We start from the raw sequence: 13,691 nt of genomic DNA, 5'->3' as shown, positions 1-13,691 counted from the left end.
TTTTATTGCAATGCATTATGTAGATGTCTGTGAGTATGTGGATTCAGTTTGCTAAAAATTTTTGAGTATATTTATGGGAATTTATCAACAATCGTGAATATATGCGTGAACTTTTATTTAACACCCCTTAACTTAAATTTACTTTATCGTTAGTAACAAATGTTAATAGCTTATAGATAATGATCCCATTTGCCCAATGCAACGACCTCCCTCTTCATCGAAGGTAGCCAAAGTTAATCGAGACAGCTTATTGCATAGAACTCCATTTCCATTATTTTGAATAGGATTTGGCTCTGAAATAAGGTAATATTTATTAGATTATTTTCTTACACTATTAGTATAACATTACTAGGAAAAGACTAAAGTTTATTTAAGGATAATAATTTTACATTAATATTAAATGCCTTACCATCGTGAAAAGGTTCTTGAGTGTTACCCTCTTGTTTTTTATTTCTTATTTGATCCGTAAAATGTGATATAAGTGCGTCTATCATGGCAGCTTGCTTTGAAAATATTTGCATCAGTTTTGATACTTGTATTCCGTTCTCGACAGCATCAAACTGAAAAACAAATAATTCTATATACTTGTTTTCATTACTAGGAAATTCTCAAATACCTGCAAGAATATACAAGTGAGGCATTCGGGATCATCACTTGCACTTGGCTTTGCGTAATCCCAAGACAAATCCTCGTATCGCAATCCCAGCAAGAGAGTCTAAAGCAAAAATGTGGTTAAATCGTTAAAAGCGGCTTAAAAGTGTTAGACAAATATTTATAAAACTTACACATTCGTACGGATCTATTATAAAAACTCCCCTTTCATTAACTGCCACTAAAACCTCCATATCCTTTTGGTTGACCAATGCCATAATTCCCCTAACAGGTTGTTCTATTTGTCCATGGAAATATGCGGCGCTAGGATGATATATTCAAAAATTAAGATTTTCTAAAATATATTAAAATACCAATTAACATACCCATAGAATGGCAGTGCCCAGCAAAACTCCAGGTATTTTCTCATTAACTTTCGGGTGGTGGCTGTTTGGGGGACCCGTTTGAACTGTTCCAAAAGCTTGACCTCCGCAGAATTCTTCTGACTTATGGGTAGCCACAACCAAGTGGAGCTCTTGGCAACGTGTGGTGGCAAAAACCTAGCTTGATTTTCCCTGAATTAAATAATTATAAATATTACAGTTAGTTAATACTTAAATAAATATATAAGTTTATTTGACTTACCGAAAGAATCCTATTGTATGGGTGTGGGAATTGTAGGGACCGAGTTCGATTCGAGCTTGAATACCACCCAGCATAAGTGAATGCACAGGCTCCATAATATATCTTCCAGTCAGCACATTATTTCTGGCCTCTTCATAAAGAAGCTCTAAGATTCGATGATCCCTGAAAATTAAATAATAAAATTTTATTTGGTTATATAGTTTTGAATTTGTAAACTATTCTAAAGCCATACTTTATTTTCTCTTCATCTCGTTTGGAAAAGAAAACGTTTCTCTTTAAGACTATCATGGGTTCGTCAAACTTTCGATCACTGGGACTGCTATTGCTGAACTTCTGGAGCAAACTCGGCCACGCGACTCGCACTATATAGGGGCAGTGATGGGCCTTCAGCTGCATTTCCAGTAAAGCACTTGTCATCCACAATCCGAAAACACTCTGTGCCAGCAATTTGTTGGATATACCCAGCTCTTCACATCCCAAGGCAGCTGCCAACATCACTTGCGATGGACATTGCGATGTGCCCTCGATCTCCATGTGAACCGCCACCCGAGACATAAGATAAACGCATGTGGGGATTACCTAAAAATGGAGTAAATATTAAAATATGCTAGAAATTGAGTAATAAAGGTATTATATTACATTTTGGAGAGCACGGGTTAGATTGGAAGCTGCTTTGCCAGCATTTGTGAAATTCGAAGTTGAGCTTGTCGCCATTATGCGTTTTTGGATTGCAGGATTGGATTGGGCATCGTTGCCATTGTTGCATTTGTGGTGTTGTGGCATAAATGAGGAATTGGTAAGCACTCCTAAAAAGATGATATACAAATATTTATTATATGTTAGGAATACTACACCATACATACAATACAAAATAAATTTAGAAACAATACCATTACAATAATCCTAACAAATTCCAAGATCTGCTTTTTTAATATTTTTGGTTCACTGTTTAATATGAATTAATTATTCTAAGGTAGTGGTCACCAGCAGAAGCATAGCTGCGGCAGAGAAAAATGGGCTTCCTGCGCTGCTTCTGCTGGTGACCACTGCTCAAATATCTTTGTTTGTGGGTTTGAAGCCTTATAAATGACTAATCAAATAAAATACTTTTGAAATTAATAAAACTTTTCACAGAAGTAGGGATACTATGGTGATTGATCTGAAGAGCTCTTACCGGATGGACTCCTCAGGTCGGAAAGGGGACAAAGTGCACTTGCGTTGTTCATCATGTTGGCGCCCATGTCGGAGAGTCCTCCAAGACATGGGGCATTCCCGGAGGCGGCCATGGCGGAGGACACTTGTGCCGGTGACAGGCAGTCGCCCTCATTCTGACCCGTACTGACCACACTGGATACACTGGCCGAGGAGGCAAAGGTGCTGCCCACCGCTGTTTGGATCTGGGCCGTGGTCACCACCCGGTGTACGGTGTACATGATCGGGGGAACGGGCATATTAACAGAGCCCAGGGAGACGGGCACCTGCTGGTCGCACGTGACCACACTGGAGCTGTTCTGATGGGTTTGGGTGGCTGCCACGCGTCCACCACCGGAGCTACTGCCTCCGGCGTTCGGGAAGATCGCACAGTTGTCAAAGGCATCTGGTGGATCGGCCACCGAGCTCTGTAATTGGGGCAACTGATGGATTGGTTCGGGGTGGTTCAGCTGGTGGTTATGTTGAAGCGATTGCTGAATGTGGAGATAGTTGGCTTGTTGTTGCTGCTGGTGCAGATGTTGCTGGTGTTGCTGGTGTTGCTGGTGCTGCTGATGCTGCTGATGCTGCTGGTGCTGCTGATGCTGCTGGTGTTGCTGATGTTGTTGGTGTTGCTGATGTTGCTGATGTTGCTGATGTTGCTGCTGCTGCTGCTGTTGCTGTTGATGTTGTTGGTGTTGATGTTGCTGCTGGTGCATGTGCTGCTGCTGCGGCTGATGAGCTTGATGCTGCGGTATGGCTGCTGCGGCATTATTGGCTAGATAGTAATCATCGCGACACTTGACATCCGTGGTGTTGTAATATAAATGCGATCTGAAACATAAATTATTTTTAGTAAAAACTCTCCATTTATTTTTAAATAAGACTCACTCATAGTCTTGAGTAGATAGCTTTTTGCGATTATACTGCAAAGTTCCCAGTGGAACAGTCATTATGTTGATGTAGTTCCCCGGATTGGCAGTATTTTTGGCGCATTGCCCACTGTTGCTGCAAACGGATCCTCCATACGGACTTCCCATGTTGCCGTTTCCACCGAGCGACTTGTTGTTCCCATTGCGCGGCACCAAGTCCTTGGAGTTGTACCCCGATTGCGGTTGGCCGGAGCTACATGTCACATAATCCTGGCCCGCATTCATGTTCAACCCATAGTTGAGTTTATTCGACGAATGTTGGGGAATGGAAGTCGAGGAGTTCTGCTGCATGGCGCTCCGGCAGTAATAATGATTTGGCTCCATGTTCTTAAAATGCAACATAAATATTATTTAAATATTATTTTAGGAAATGTATAATAGAATCATTACATCTAGAAAATACTTTTATATTTTTTAAGTTCATGAATTGGTATTATCTTACCGTTTTTATAAGTAGAACTGCTGCTAACAAATATGATTAATTACTGTCAACGCCTTTTTGGGGTTCGCTTGAGCAATCAGGATAGCCCTCATTTTATCTGGCAGTTGTGAATAATTCACAAAACTCCATCATTACCCAAATATTAGCTCTCGATTGGCATTTCTAAAATTTAAAGAGATAGTATTTTATTGGTTTGTTTTTAAGAACCAAGATAATAACAAAATCAAAACAGTTCTAGTATTATCAAAAATATAAGGCAGTGAATTAGATTATTTAAACATTAGTTGTGATCCAAAATTAACTTTGTTTGCATTCCATTATCTTTCTGTTTGCTGGACCGTTCTCTATTCAAAATTTTAAAACAACAAAATGGTCCACAGTTCTGATTCTTGGTTTTTCGAGCAGGTGCAATAGAGGGTATGCTGTATACACACATGTCCGTACATACCTACACGAACATCTGTAGGTGCGAATAGGGGTACTTTTATGTACGTCATGCTAATTCTAGTGCAAGGAAGTATGTCAACATGGGCATAACTTTAATTTTATAATTGGAGGCACGTAAACACTATATGTTAATTTTGTTCACATGGATGGAAAAAAAAGAGTCCTCCGTCCTTAATCAATACATGCCTTCATATGTATGCATACACACACACACTTACAGACACACACGCACATATCCTTCTAACTGGGTGGGACTTTGAAGGCCATAGTTTTTCACCGAACCATCGCCTCCCCAAATTAATTTTATTCCTTTCAAACGCTTTCTTTCGATTGGGAAGCACTCCGTATCTGGTTAAATGTATCTACATCTCTGCAAAAGCCTCGAACGCACTCAAACGGATGGCTTTGAAAAAATGTGTTACACGGATTTCGCTCGAAAGATACATTTTCCGCTGTATTGTCTTTTGTTGCGGGGCGCTCCGTGATTTGCAAGCTTCGGGCTTGTTTGCTCTTTCATCGAGCCTCGGATGGCTTTATTTTTTCATTTCTTTATTGGCCAGGCGAATGGAGATTTTTTACTCAAGCGTTTCCATGTATCGAACGATGACGAGAAGTACTCAAAACTTTTTAGTACACAAAATGCCAAAACAGGCGAGTTAGCACCAAAATATCTACTTATACAACACCACTTTTGAACACAGCCAACCGAGGTAAACAAACACATGCAAACTCGGGCTCCATATGAGGCGCATGCGCCCCAAAATCTCTGCTGAAAATCTGCCCAGCAACAAGACTATCGATAAAAGACGGTTTCAACTGTTAACAAAATCAATATCTACCGTTTTTTGATAAGGAACCCAAATATAAGCTTATATAGTTCTGTATACAATCTCTTTTATTTAATCAACTTGCATTTCTTTTAAAAGCATTTTAAACACTTCTTATCAATATGGCTCAACATTTTGTATACATATTCTAGTTATTTATTTGTGATACTTTTGCAGTTGCGGGGCTGATAGTTTAACCTTTCCTGGAATATTTCTTGCCATGGACTCTTCCTTTATACTTTTCAGTAAATCCTTCTCACGAGCATTGCAGCCTTTTTCCTTGGCAAAAATGTTGAGAGCTAGTTTTGCAGCCTTTCCTCTTTTACCAGTTCCTGGGGTGAGCTTCACTTTGAATCTATAAAAATAAATTATGGTTTTGTTAAAAAAAGGTTTTATAAGTATCAGTACGACTAATAATCAATTTAAATTTAAAATAGATTTTTTAAAAGTTTAAAGGACTACATAAAAATATATAAACATAATATTAAGCTACTTTCAAGCATTAAAAAAATTAAAGTGATTGATTTTAACTTACTTGTAGTTCTGCAAGGCTTGGTAGGGAGCCACTACAGGAATTGCAAAGAGCAACTCATCTCCCTCGTGTGGTTGCCCAGTCAGACTGTTGAGTATATCCACATCACCGCCGACGGGCACTTCATCAGCATCCTCCAATTCCACTGGGTTTTTGGGAGCTGCGCTTTTATCTGGTTTCACATACTGTTTTATGACCTCACTCTTCTCCACCACTTTTTCAGCAGCTGCCTGGGGCTTTTCCTTGCCCGAAGACTTGAGAATCATCATACGAATTTCACGCTCCTCATCATCTTGATCCTTGTATTTTTGTTTCATTTTCTTCAGTTTACCCTTCTGACCTCTCTTAACCTGCGATGGATTTTTGGGCTCAGTGCTTACAGGAGCGACTTCCTGTTTGGCAGCTTCCTGTTTCGCAGCTCGGGCTTTGTCTTCTTTAGTCTTTTTAGCACTAACTTGCTTCTTTCGGCTTGGACCAGCCAAAATAATGGTCGTTTCCTCATCCACAGCTTTAGTTGGAAGTTTTTCGTCTACCTCTTCTATCTCTTCAGTCGCTTCGTTCTCTGGATTTAAAGAGTCGGATCTGACTGTTATGCGGCCAGTATCGTGTTCAATCTTTACTTCCGTATTGGGAAAACCAGTAATCTCAGTATTAGAACTATGCTCCTCGACATTTGTAGTGGGATTTGTATCAGTATCTTCACCGTCGGACAAAAGATCGTGCTCAACTTCAGTTTCTTTAACATTTGGATCTATCTGATCATCATCCAAGCTTCTAACTTTACGTTCGCCCAAATGACGCTCTATAAAACTGTCCTCCAACTTGAAAAGTAAACTTAGACCCATGGTCAAGTGGCAGGATGGCAGGAAGTTCTTCTTTCCTCTGATCATGAAGCTACCAGTTGCCAAGTATTCTCCAGTAGGTGCGGTTTTACTGACTTGGTCGCTTGTCACCCAGTAGGAATTTGTTACCACCTTGGCATCCCAAGCCACACTGTACGATATAGCCATAGATCCAGCTTCGAGCAACGTTTTAGGAGGTATATCCTCTCCTGTGGGATTCTGTATGATAACACTCGAGGCACCTTGAATCTCAGCGTGCACATAAATGTCTTTTGGACGCATGTATCTGAAATATACATTTTTGGTTATAACAAAGTAAACAATATAATGATTTCAAAATCCTAACCTTTTAACAATAAGCTCGTTCTGCTGCGCATCTCTGCCTCCAATAACCAAATAATTCTCAGAGCTTATAAACCAGTAAAACTTTTCAAACCAGAATACTTTACGGGCCTTTACTATGTTGGAAATAGTCCTTACTTCCTTAAGCGTTTGTTGTGTCTTGCGCTCAGCAGATTTAAGCGCTTTTTGGGAAGCATCCACCGTTTTCTTTTCCTTTTGAGCAGCTGAACGTTTCTTATCGTAGTATCGACGGGCGTTGGCCCAGGCAGATAGCGCTAAATCCACATCCACAACGGTCACCTCCGGAGTCTTAAGATCCTCGTCTTCATTATTATCATAAGGATCACTGAGCATAAGCGATATATGGTTCGTTTCCAGCTTTAACTGCTTTATGGAACTAGCTACAGCATCGCCATTTGCTTGGGCCTCCTTAACCAGCTCATGAATATCCGGCCAGGACAATTGACTGGCGATAGCCGACTGAACTGCCCGGATTGCGTTATCCACCAGGCTTTGATTGGACGTAATAAGCTCTGCCTTCTTTCTGTCCACATTCTGAACTTTGGTCAACTCCTCCAGACGCTTGGCGTGGTCATTTTTAACATTGGACAGCTTTTTCAGAGCTTCACGCTCCTGATGCAGCGTTTTCATGTCAATCTTCTGCGATTCTTGAGTTGAATAAAATTCATCGACGGCATCCATAAAGGACTCGAACGTGGCCTTTTCAAAGTTTTGAAATTGAACAAATAGGTAGGGGTGGAATTCGATGTTTCTAAAGAAAAATTCCACTTTTCCATTCTCCACCGGTTTCTCCTCTTTCACTTGAATAATGTATCCTTTGGTTTTTCCACTGTTTCCCTCGATTATAAGATCTAGGGCGCACTAAAAGATATAATATAATGGTAGTACTATTTCAAAGATTAATAATGTAATTCAGATACTGACCTTCACAGCCTGTTTAAGAATTGGCAGGTCTTTAACCATATCGAATGGCTTCTGTTCCAGTTTAGCACTCTGTTGCTTCTTACGCTGCTTCTTACCACCTTTCTCTGGCTTTTCCTCCGCCTCAGGAGTGTCCTCGGCTTCTTCTTTTTTGATTACGTGATTATCCAAGCCGTGTGACAGAAGGACGTGCTCTATAACTGCCGGACCACAGTCTAAAATGGCCGTTAGGATCTGGCGCAAGTAATCGCCGTTTTTGGCATTTTCCAGCAGTTTTTCCAGGGCCTCCGGCTGCAATTCCTCGGTGGCCTGTTTGGCCCGTTCCACGGGGTATTTCTCGCGCATGGCGAAGCGCAGATTCTCGCCCTCCGTGTGGGGACGCAGGATATACAGCGTGGTCAACTCGTAGTCTGTCAGAATCACATTACCGCGATCGTAGAGCTCCAAAATAACATGATAGGCGGCATCGCCGGTACCGAACTGAAAGTCCACGATACGATCGCCACCCAGTTGTTGGATCTTCTCCAGGCGCTTGTTCTTCAAGTGCTTCCTCAGCTTCATACTAAAGCCAGATGGGGCCATATTCTTGGGCCATTCGAACCGGGTGGTATGGAACCGGGTGCCGGATTCTAACAGCAGGGTTACCTTCTCCACCGCTCCAGTCCCCTGCATCCGGAAGAGATAGGTCTTGTTATCCACGTCATAGATCTGATTCACTCGCCAGCCGACCAACCTGGAACATAAATATCACCTTGCCATTACCCCAATATCGTTATTATCGTAGTTACTACATACTTTTGCAGTTCGGCCACTCCGCAGATTATATCAAAAGTATTGAAACGTGTCTTCATGGTTCCAGATCGAAAGTTGACGATGTCAACACGGAAAACGAAAGAAATTGAATCTATCTAACGCGCTAGCTTATCATTAAATATTAACAAACTTGCTATCTATGGTAGATAGGTAAAAAACCTTAAAGGAAACGGAATAATAACAATTTTATTCCTGGCGAAATTAAATATCGGTGTAAATAGTGATGGACGAACTTCAAATAAAATGTATCGATGATATGCGGAAGTGTTGAGGATGATTGGGATTATAAATAAGTAATTTGGGTGAATATATTTACCAAACTAAATAACTATTTCACTTATTAAAAATCTATATTAATCTTAATTGTATTAGCTTAATTTTAATAGTAAAATATTTTTTCATTCTAGTCAGCTGTAATATATTCCATTCCATTTCGTTCCAAGTGGATTATCGAAATCGTAGTTAATCGGAACATCTGACTGCTGTGCCATCTCCAATCCTCATTTGTAAATATGAGTACGGATGGACCTGTTGTCAATGTGCACGTGCTGTTTTTTGCTAAAGCTCGGGAATTAGCCAATAGCTCCCGATCGAATGTGGATGTGCCCACCGAAATCGTTGCCTCCGATCTGCTGGACCAGCTGGTGTCCAGATTTGGCCTGACCACCATCCGGGATAACCTGATTTTAGCCCACAACGAGTCGTATATTGATAACCTGAGTGATAGCATTCTGTTCAAGGAAGGAGACGAACTGGCCATCATACCTCCCCTCAGTGGAGGCTAACTCATTCGCCATGGATCACGTTAAACTCGTTAATAACCCCATTGACATCGCCCATATCCATCAATTGCTGGCTGATGAAGGCTGCGGAGCTTCATCGGTTTTTGTGGGCACAACGCGCGACAATTTTCAGGGCAAAAAGGTGGGTTTGCTATCTCAATCAATTAGATTCATTGACTCATTTATACTTTATGACCTTCCAGGTGGTGTCATTGGCGTACGAGGCCTACGATAACATGGCCCTTAAGGAAATGAAAAAAATATGCTCTGATCTTCGATCAAAATGGCCTGAGCTGAAGCACATTGTTATATATCACCGATTAGGAACAGTGCCCGTTTGCGAGGCCAGTGTAGTTATAGCCGCCTCATCGCCACACCGATCAGAGGCCTTAGAATCAGTATCGTTTGCAATAGACCAGCTCAAGACCCGGGTTCCCATCTGGAAAAAGGAAATTTACGAGGGCGACCACGACAGTGAGTGGAAGGAGAACAAGGAGTCAATCAGGCCCAGTAAGATCTTATGAATAACCACCATGACATGTATTCTTTTTATTTGTACACTTTTAAATACAATTAACAATCGAGCAATAACAATTTCTATCGCTTCTCCTCTGTGCATGTACATTGCAGAGAAATCTCTAAGTGCCTTTAACTACGCAGCGTGTCCCTGCAAAGTGGAGGAGTCACATGACGTTCCACGAACTCTGGTGCAAATTAGAGTTAATGACGCAGAGTTAGCCAAGCGTTTAGAATGTTTTGTCAACAGAAAACGAGCCGAGATCAACTCGCAAAATGTAATTGACTTCAAATCGTCTTTTGCTGACTCAGAGAATGACTTGAGCGATTCCTGCGCTCGTACACAGAGCACAATTATAAAGCAGGAGCAGTCGAATTGTCATTTAAAAGGTGGGTACTACTTCTATAATTAAAGTCACTTCATTATATAAACAACTTCAAACAGTCCGACGGGTAAACAATCGCTGTGGTCCCCAACAAATGGAGTTGCGGCCCAACTACGAGCTTGAACTGAATAAACTAATGGGATCGCGTGACGGTCAAAACGACCCATCCAAAGAAATGAGAAAATCGCTGCCCAATTCGCGTCTACAGGCAATTGAATCATACATGGGCTTAAGTACCGATAACGAGGAAAACATTTTCACGAGAATAAAAAAGGTGGAAAATAGAATGCTGCAGCTGGAGTCCATTTCCCCAGAGTATAGACACTTTGTAGGTTCTCAACATATTTCCATTTCTCTGTTAGCTCTATAAATATTCAATGTATTTCCAGACAAATCTGGAGCCGCAATCTATGGAACCCCCGCCGCCCAAAAAGATCAGAAAGAAATCATACTCTGCCCACGAACTAAGTGTGTTCATTCAAAAGATGAAGGATGGCAGGGAAATGAACGAATAATAAATCCATATTTGCACATAAAATAAACATTACCATAATAATTTTTCCTTGGTTTATAAATGAAGTAATTTATTTCAACATTCCAACTATTTGTAATAGTTATTTTAAATGCGTAAATGATGAGAGTGAAAAAATTCAAAAATTTTTGTTTACAACTAAGGAATATGAATAAGCGTGGCTGATTTGTTTCTGTTAATCGGTCGTCAAGCTTCATAGATTACGCCCGAAAATCTAATGGTTATTCGTTAACCAAAGGAGCAGCTTACTAATTATGTAATACGTGAAATTGTTAAACCTTATTGTTGTTGTTGTATTCAGTTCCTAGCACAGAGTGGGGAATTGAACTTCATCGTCGACCTTCAGGGGCTTCTGAGCGGAGCGGCGTTTCTCCCCGAATCTGTTGTTTTCCTGTCTGTTTTCAAAACCGTTGCTGGGTCCGTTGTTAAAGCGCGGTCCACGGAAACCCTCTCCGCGAGGACCGTCGTTGCGGAAGCCACCCTCCCCACGAGGTCCCTCGTTGCGGTAGCCACCCTCTGCACGAGGTCCGTCGTTGCGGTAGCCACCTTCTCCGCGAGGTCCTTCGTTGCGGGTTCCCTCTCCGCGAGGTCCATCGTTGCGATAGCCACCCTCTCCACGAGGTCCATCGTTGCGATAGCCACCCTCTCCACGAGGTCCATCGTTGCGGAACCCGCCCTCACCGCGGAATCCTTCACCACGGGGACCGGCTCCTGGACGGGGTCCCTTTCGGAAGCCGCCCTTGCGTCCATCATTAAAATTGAAATGGATGTCCACGATGCGCTGAAGACGACCCACTCTCTGGGGATACAGCGAGGGATCGTACTCCAGCTCGTCCTCGCTATTGCTCTCCTTCTTCTTGCTCAACACCACCATCTTCTTCCATTCCGCGTTGTCAACAGCTCCCTCACCAGCCTTGCGCAAGTTATAGTTGGGCTTGGCACGCTGATCCCGCAGGGCCTTCCACTCGTCAAGGGTCATCTGCTTGGACTCATCTTCCTCAGCGGCGATCGCGGGATCAGCCGACTGCTCGTTGGCAGAGTCCTCTTTGTCCGCCTGCGGAGACGACTCGCCGGTGGTCTTCAGGTCCTCGATGTCCTGCTTCGGGGACCCCCAGTTGTGGGCACCGCCGCCTTCGCGTTTGTCAATTGACTTGACGCCTGCAAGAAATAAATTGTTAGTCAATACGTGGTCTAAAGAAAATGCAATTAAAGGATTACAAATATAAAAGGCACGTTATTTTTAACCTAGAAATAACAGAAAGCGTTTTACCAGGGGACTTCGTTGGCATGTACTACAATTTTTTATAGAAAAGTCACAAGTAATAAATAAATATTGATTAGAAATCTTTTTCTTACAACTTAGTCACTGATTTAAAGTATTTAAAAATAATTGTTATTTAAGATGTGTCTACAAAAACACACCTCGCTGCTTTAATATTAGACCATAAAAAAGTAATGGTTATAAATATTTACAAACACGTTTTGGGCGGCTCTAGTGCGAACTGAATTGATAAACGCATTTACGAAAATTTCAGCCCCATAGGCTCGAAAATCACGTGAGAAATGTGTGCTGTAGTAGGCGATATGTAATCTTGTTGCCAAGGGTTCTGTTTTCTCTATATACTTTGCAGCATGCCGCCATTGCAGGTTAGCGTTTTCCCCTCATGAAAAAATCGAGAATTTTCGATTCTTTAGCCGACTTGAATTGTAAACACGAGAACAAAGAACAATTTCTTGGTATAATTACCGGTTTTATCGGATCCCGACTGGCGATCGAACTCGCGCTTTCCGAACTTCTCGCCGGCACGGGCGCGTGGTGGTCCCCTGTTATCACGATTGCTGAACTGACGCTGGGGCAGCTCGTTTCCGAACTCCCCGGTTGATTCCTTGTTTCCGTATCGCTGGTTGTTGTTGCTGTTGTTGTTATTGAAGCGGCCCTGGTTGTTGCCTCCATTGGTTGTGGGGTTCCTGGTACGACCCAAATCCCCGCCAGACGGCACCAGCTTGCCACCACCCTTCACCGGACTCGCGTTCTTTGCCGCCGGATTGGTAGCGTTGGCCTTGCGGGCCGACACCACCGGCTTGTTCTCCTTCTCCGGCTTGCTCTTGGGGGCCTTGGGGGCTTGGGGCTCTGGTTTCTTGGCAGGCGCCACTACGGCGGGAATCTGTGGCTGGGCAGGCGCGGAGGAGTCATCGTCGTCCATGAACAACAGCTCATAGCGGTTCTTGGCAGAATTGTCCATGTTGTAAAATGTCTACGAATTACAAATGAACCAGATTTGGGGATTACTTTGGCTTTCGGTGGCAACGATTGCTTATCAACTTATTGGCACATGGCCGGCCGAGTGCTCAGTCGGTGAGTTAGTCGGTTAAAATTGCGAAAACGCGGAGCAAATTAAGCACCTCGCCGGAAACGAAAGTGAAGGGAGAAACATCGATGATCGATGGTCCCACGGACGCATCGATGGTTTTCCTGCCAATCGATTGTTGCTCTGGACTATCGATGGTGGCCGGTGCGATAGATACCATTTTTTATTATTATTTAATTTTTAATAGAAAACCTTACTTTAAATAGAAAAATACAAAAGGATGTTATAGCTTGAGTACTGCAATTCATGTTTAATAACCAATATATACCAGAAATAAAATTATGAAGTCAAATACAGCCTCACTAAACACCGCAAGATATAGGGACAAAAATGATCGATATAACTTTCGCAATAAATTCATTTCAAAAAACGTTTTCATGTTTATTTAAAGTATTTTTTAAACAGTGCACTCTATTCCTTGTGCTTTTTAATTTTTAAGTTGGTAACTGGTTTTCGTATATTGTTAAATTATAGGAAATAAAATAATGAAAATTATTTTTCTGGCAGAAATAATTAGATTAATAAATTAAGTTATGCGACTTATTAATCTGTATGGGGTCCGT

At 42.0% G+C, this 13,691-nt stretch overlaps 5 protein-coding genes across 5 annotated transcripts; 2 read left to right on the top strand and 3 right to left on the bottom strand.

Annotated features, from left to right (window-relative positions):
• Positions 1–100: 100 nt before the first annotated feature.
• Bili (FERM domain-containing protein 8 Bili) lies at positions 101–4,952 on the bottom strand. Its single transcript, XM_065866123.2, has 12 exons — positions 4,464–4,952; positions 3,799–3,960; positions 3,316–3,683; positions 2,411–3,258; positions 1,876–2,042; positions 1,469–1,815; positions 1,237–1,398; positions 978–1,166; positions 786–915; positions 617–715; positions 410–560; positions 101–293 (listed from the first exon to the last, which is right to left on the bottom strand). The coding sequence occupies exons 3-12, from the start codon at positions 3,678–3,680 to the stop codon at positions 163–165; spliced, it is 2,589 nt and encodes an 862-aa protein (XP_065722195.2). The 5' UTR covers positions 3,681–3,683; positions 3,799–3,960; positions 4,464–4,952; the 3' UTR covers positions 101–162.
• A 170-nt stretch (positions 4,953–5,122) lies between these two features.
• On the bottom strand, positions 5,123–8,764 carry Clbn (Nuclear export mediator factor NEMF homolog Clbn). Its single transcript, XM_065867258.2, has 5 exons — positions 8,526–8,764; positions 7,734–8,463; positions 6,793–7,670; positions 5,608–6,732; positions 5,123–5,427 (listed from the first exon to the last, which is right to left on the bottom strand). The coding sequence occupies exons 1-5, from the start codon at positions 8,579–8,581 to the stop codon at positions 5,229–5,231; spliced, it is 2,988 nt and encodes a 995-aa protein (XP_065723330.2). The 5' UTR covers positions 8,582–8,764; the 3' UTR covers positions 5,123–5,228.
• Positions 8,765–9,036: 272 nt separating this feature from the next.
• Positions 9,037–9,835, top strand: Mocs2A (Molybdenum cofactor synthesis 2A). The gene is made up of 2 exons (XM_070995469.1): positions 9,037–9,467; positions 9,529–9,835. Exon 1 carries the CDS (start codon positions 9,056–9,058, stop codon positions 9,326–9,328), a length of 273 nt encoding a protein of 90 aa, XP_070851570.1. The 5' UTR covers positions 9,037–9,055; the 3' UTR covers positions 9,329–9,467; positions 9,529–9,835.
• Mocs2B (Molybdenum cofactor synthesis 2B) lies at positions 9,271–10,828 on the top strand. The gene is made up of 5 exons (XM_017084775.4): positions 9,271–9,467; positions 9,529–9,835; positions 9,956–10,231; positions 10,287–10,555; positions 10,617–10,828. The coding sequence occupies exons 1-5, from the start codon at positions 9,339–9,341 to the stop codon at positions 10,740–10,742; spliced, it is 1,107 nt and encodes a 368-aa protein (XP_016940264.3). The 5' UTR covers positions 9,271–9,338; the 3' UTR covers positions 10,743–10,828.
• vig2 lies at positions 10,784–13,152 on the bottom strand. Its single transcript, XM_017084772.4, has 2 exons — positions 12,507–13,152; positions 10,784–11,917 (listed from the first exon to the last, which is right to left on the bottom strand). Exons 1-2 carry the CDS (start codon positions 13,000–13,002, stop codon positions 11,064–11,066), a joined length of 1,350 nt encoding a protein of 449 aa, XP_016940261.4. The 5' UTR covers positions 13,003–13,152; the 3' UTR covers positions 10,784–11,063.
• Positions 13,153–13,691: the final 539 nt, after the last annotated feature.

The sequence above is a fragment of the Drosophila suzukii genome, chromosome 3 (assembly GCF_043229965.1).
Source record: "Drosophila suzukii chromosome 3, CBGP_Dsuzu_IsoJpt1.0, whole genome shotgun sequence".
NCBI lineage: Eukaryota > Metazoa > Arthropoda > Insecta > Diptera > Drosophilidae > Drosophila > Drosophila suzukii.
Note: the sequence above shows the minus strand (reverse complement) of the source record. Positions and strands in the feature narration are given on the sequence as shown.

What these genes read in the sequence shown, in the direction of transcription:
- Mocs2B (XM_017084775.4), top strand. Translation starts at nt 9,339, where the DNA reads ATGGATCACGTTAAACTCGTTAATAACCCCATTGACATCGCCCATATC. An exon ending in ACAATTTTCAGGGCAAAAAG is followed by an intron (nt 9,468 to 9,528) that starts GTGGGTTTGCTA and finishes ATGACCTTCCAG; the next exon opens with GTGGTGTCATTGGCGTACGA. An exon ending in GTCGAATTGTCATTTAAAAG is followed by an intron (nt 10,232 to 10,286) that starts GTGGGTACTACT and finishes AACTTCAAACAG; the next exon opens with TCCGACGGGTAAACAATCGC.
- Clbn (XM_065867258.2), bottom strand. Translation starts at nt 8,581, where the DNA reads ATGAAGACACGTTTCAATACTTTTGATATAATCTGCGGAGTGGCCGAA. An exon ending in GGAGTGGCCGAACTGCAAAA is followed by an intron (nt 8,464 to 8,525) that starts GTATGTAGTAAC and finishes TTTATGTTCCAG; the next exon opens with GTTGGTCGGCTGGCGAGTGA. An exon ending in TTCTTAAACAGGCTGTGAAG is followed by an intron (nt 7,671 to 7,733) that starts GTCAGTATCTGA and finishes TATATCTTTTAG; the next exon opens with TGCGCCCTAGATCTTATAAT.
- Mocs2A (XM_070995469.1), top strand. Translation starts at nt 9,056, where the DNA reads ATGAGTACGGATGGACCTGTTGTCAATGTGCACGTGCTGTTTTTTGCT.
- vig2 (XM_017084772.4), bottom strand. Translation starts at nt 13,002, where the DNA reads ATGGACAATTCTGCCAAGAACCGCTATGAGCTGTTGTTCATGGACGAC. An exon ending in GTCGGGATCCGATAAAACCG is followed by an intron (nt 11,918 to 12,506) that starts GTAATTATACCA and finishes TATTTCTTGCAG; the next exon opens with GCGTCAAGTCAATTGACAAA.
- Bili (XM_065866123.2), bottom strand. Translation starts at nt 3,680, where the DNA reads ATGGAGCCAAATCATTATTACTGCCGGAGCGCCATGCAGCAGAACTCC. An exon ending in CGACCTGAGGAGTCCATCCG is followed by an intron (nt 2,043 to 2,410) that starts GTAAGAGCTCTT and finishes TCATCTTTTTAG; the next exon opens with GAGTGCTTACCAATTCCTCA. An exon ending in TGGGCACTGCCATTCTATGG is followed by an intron (nt 916 to 977) that starts GTATGTTAATTG and finishes ATATCATCCTAG; the next exon opens with CGCCGCATATTTCCATGGAC.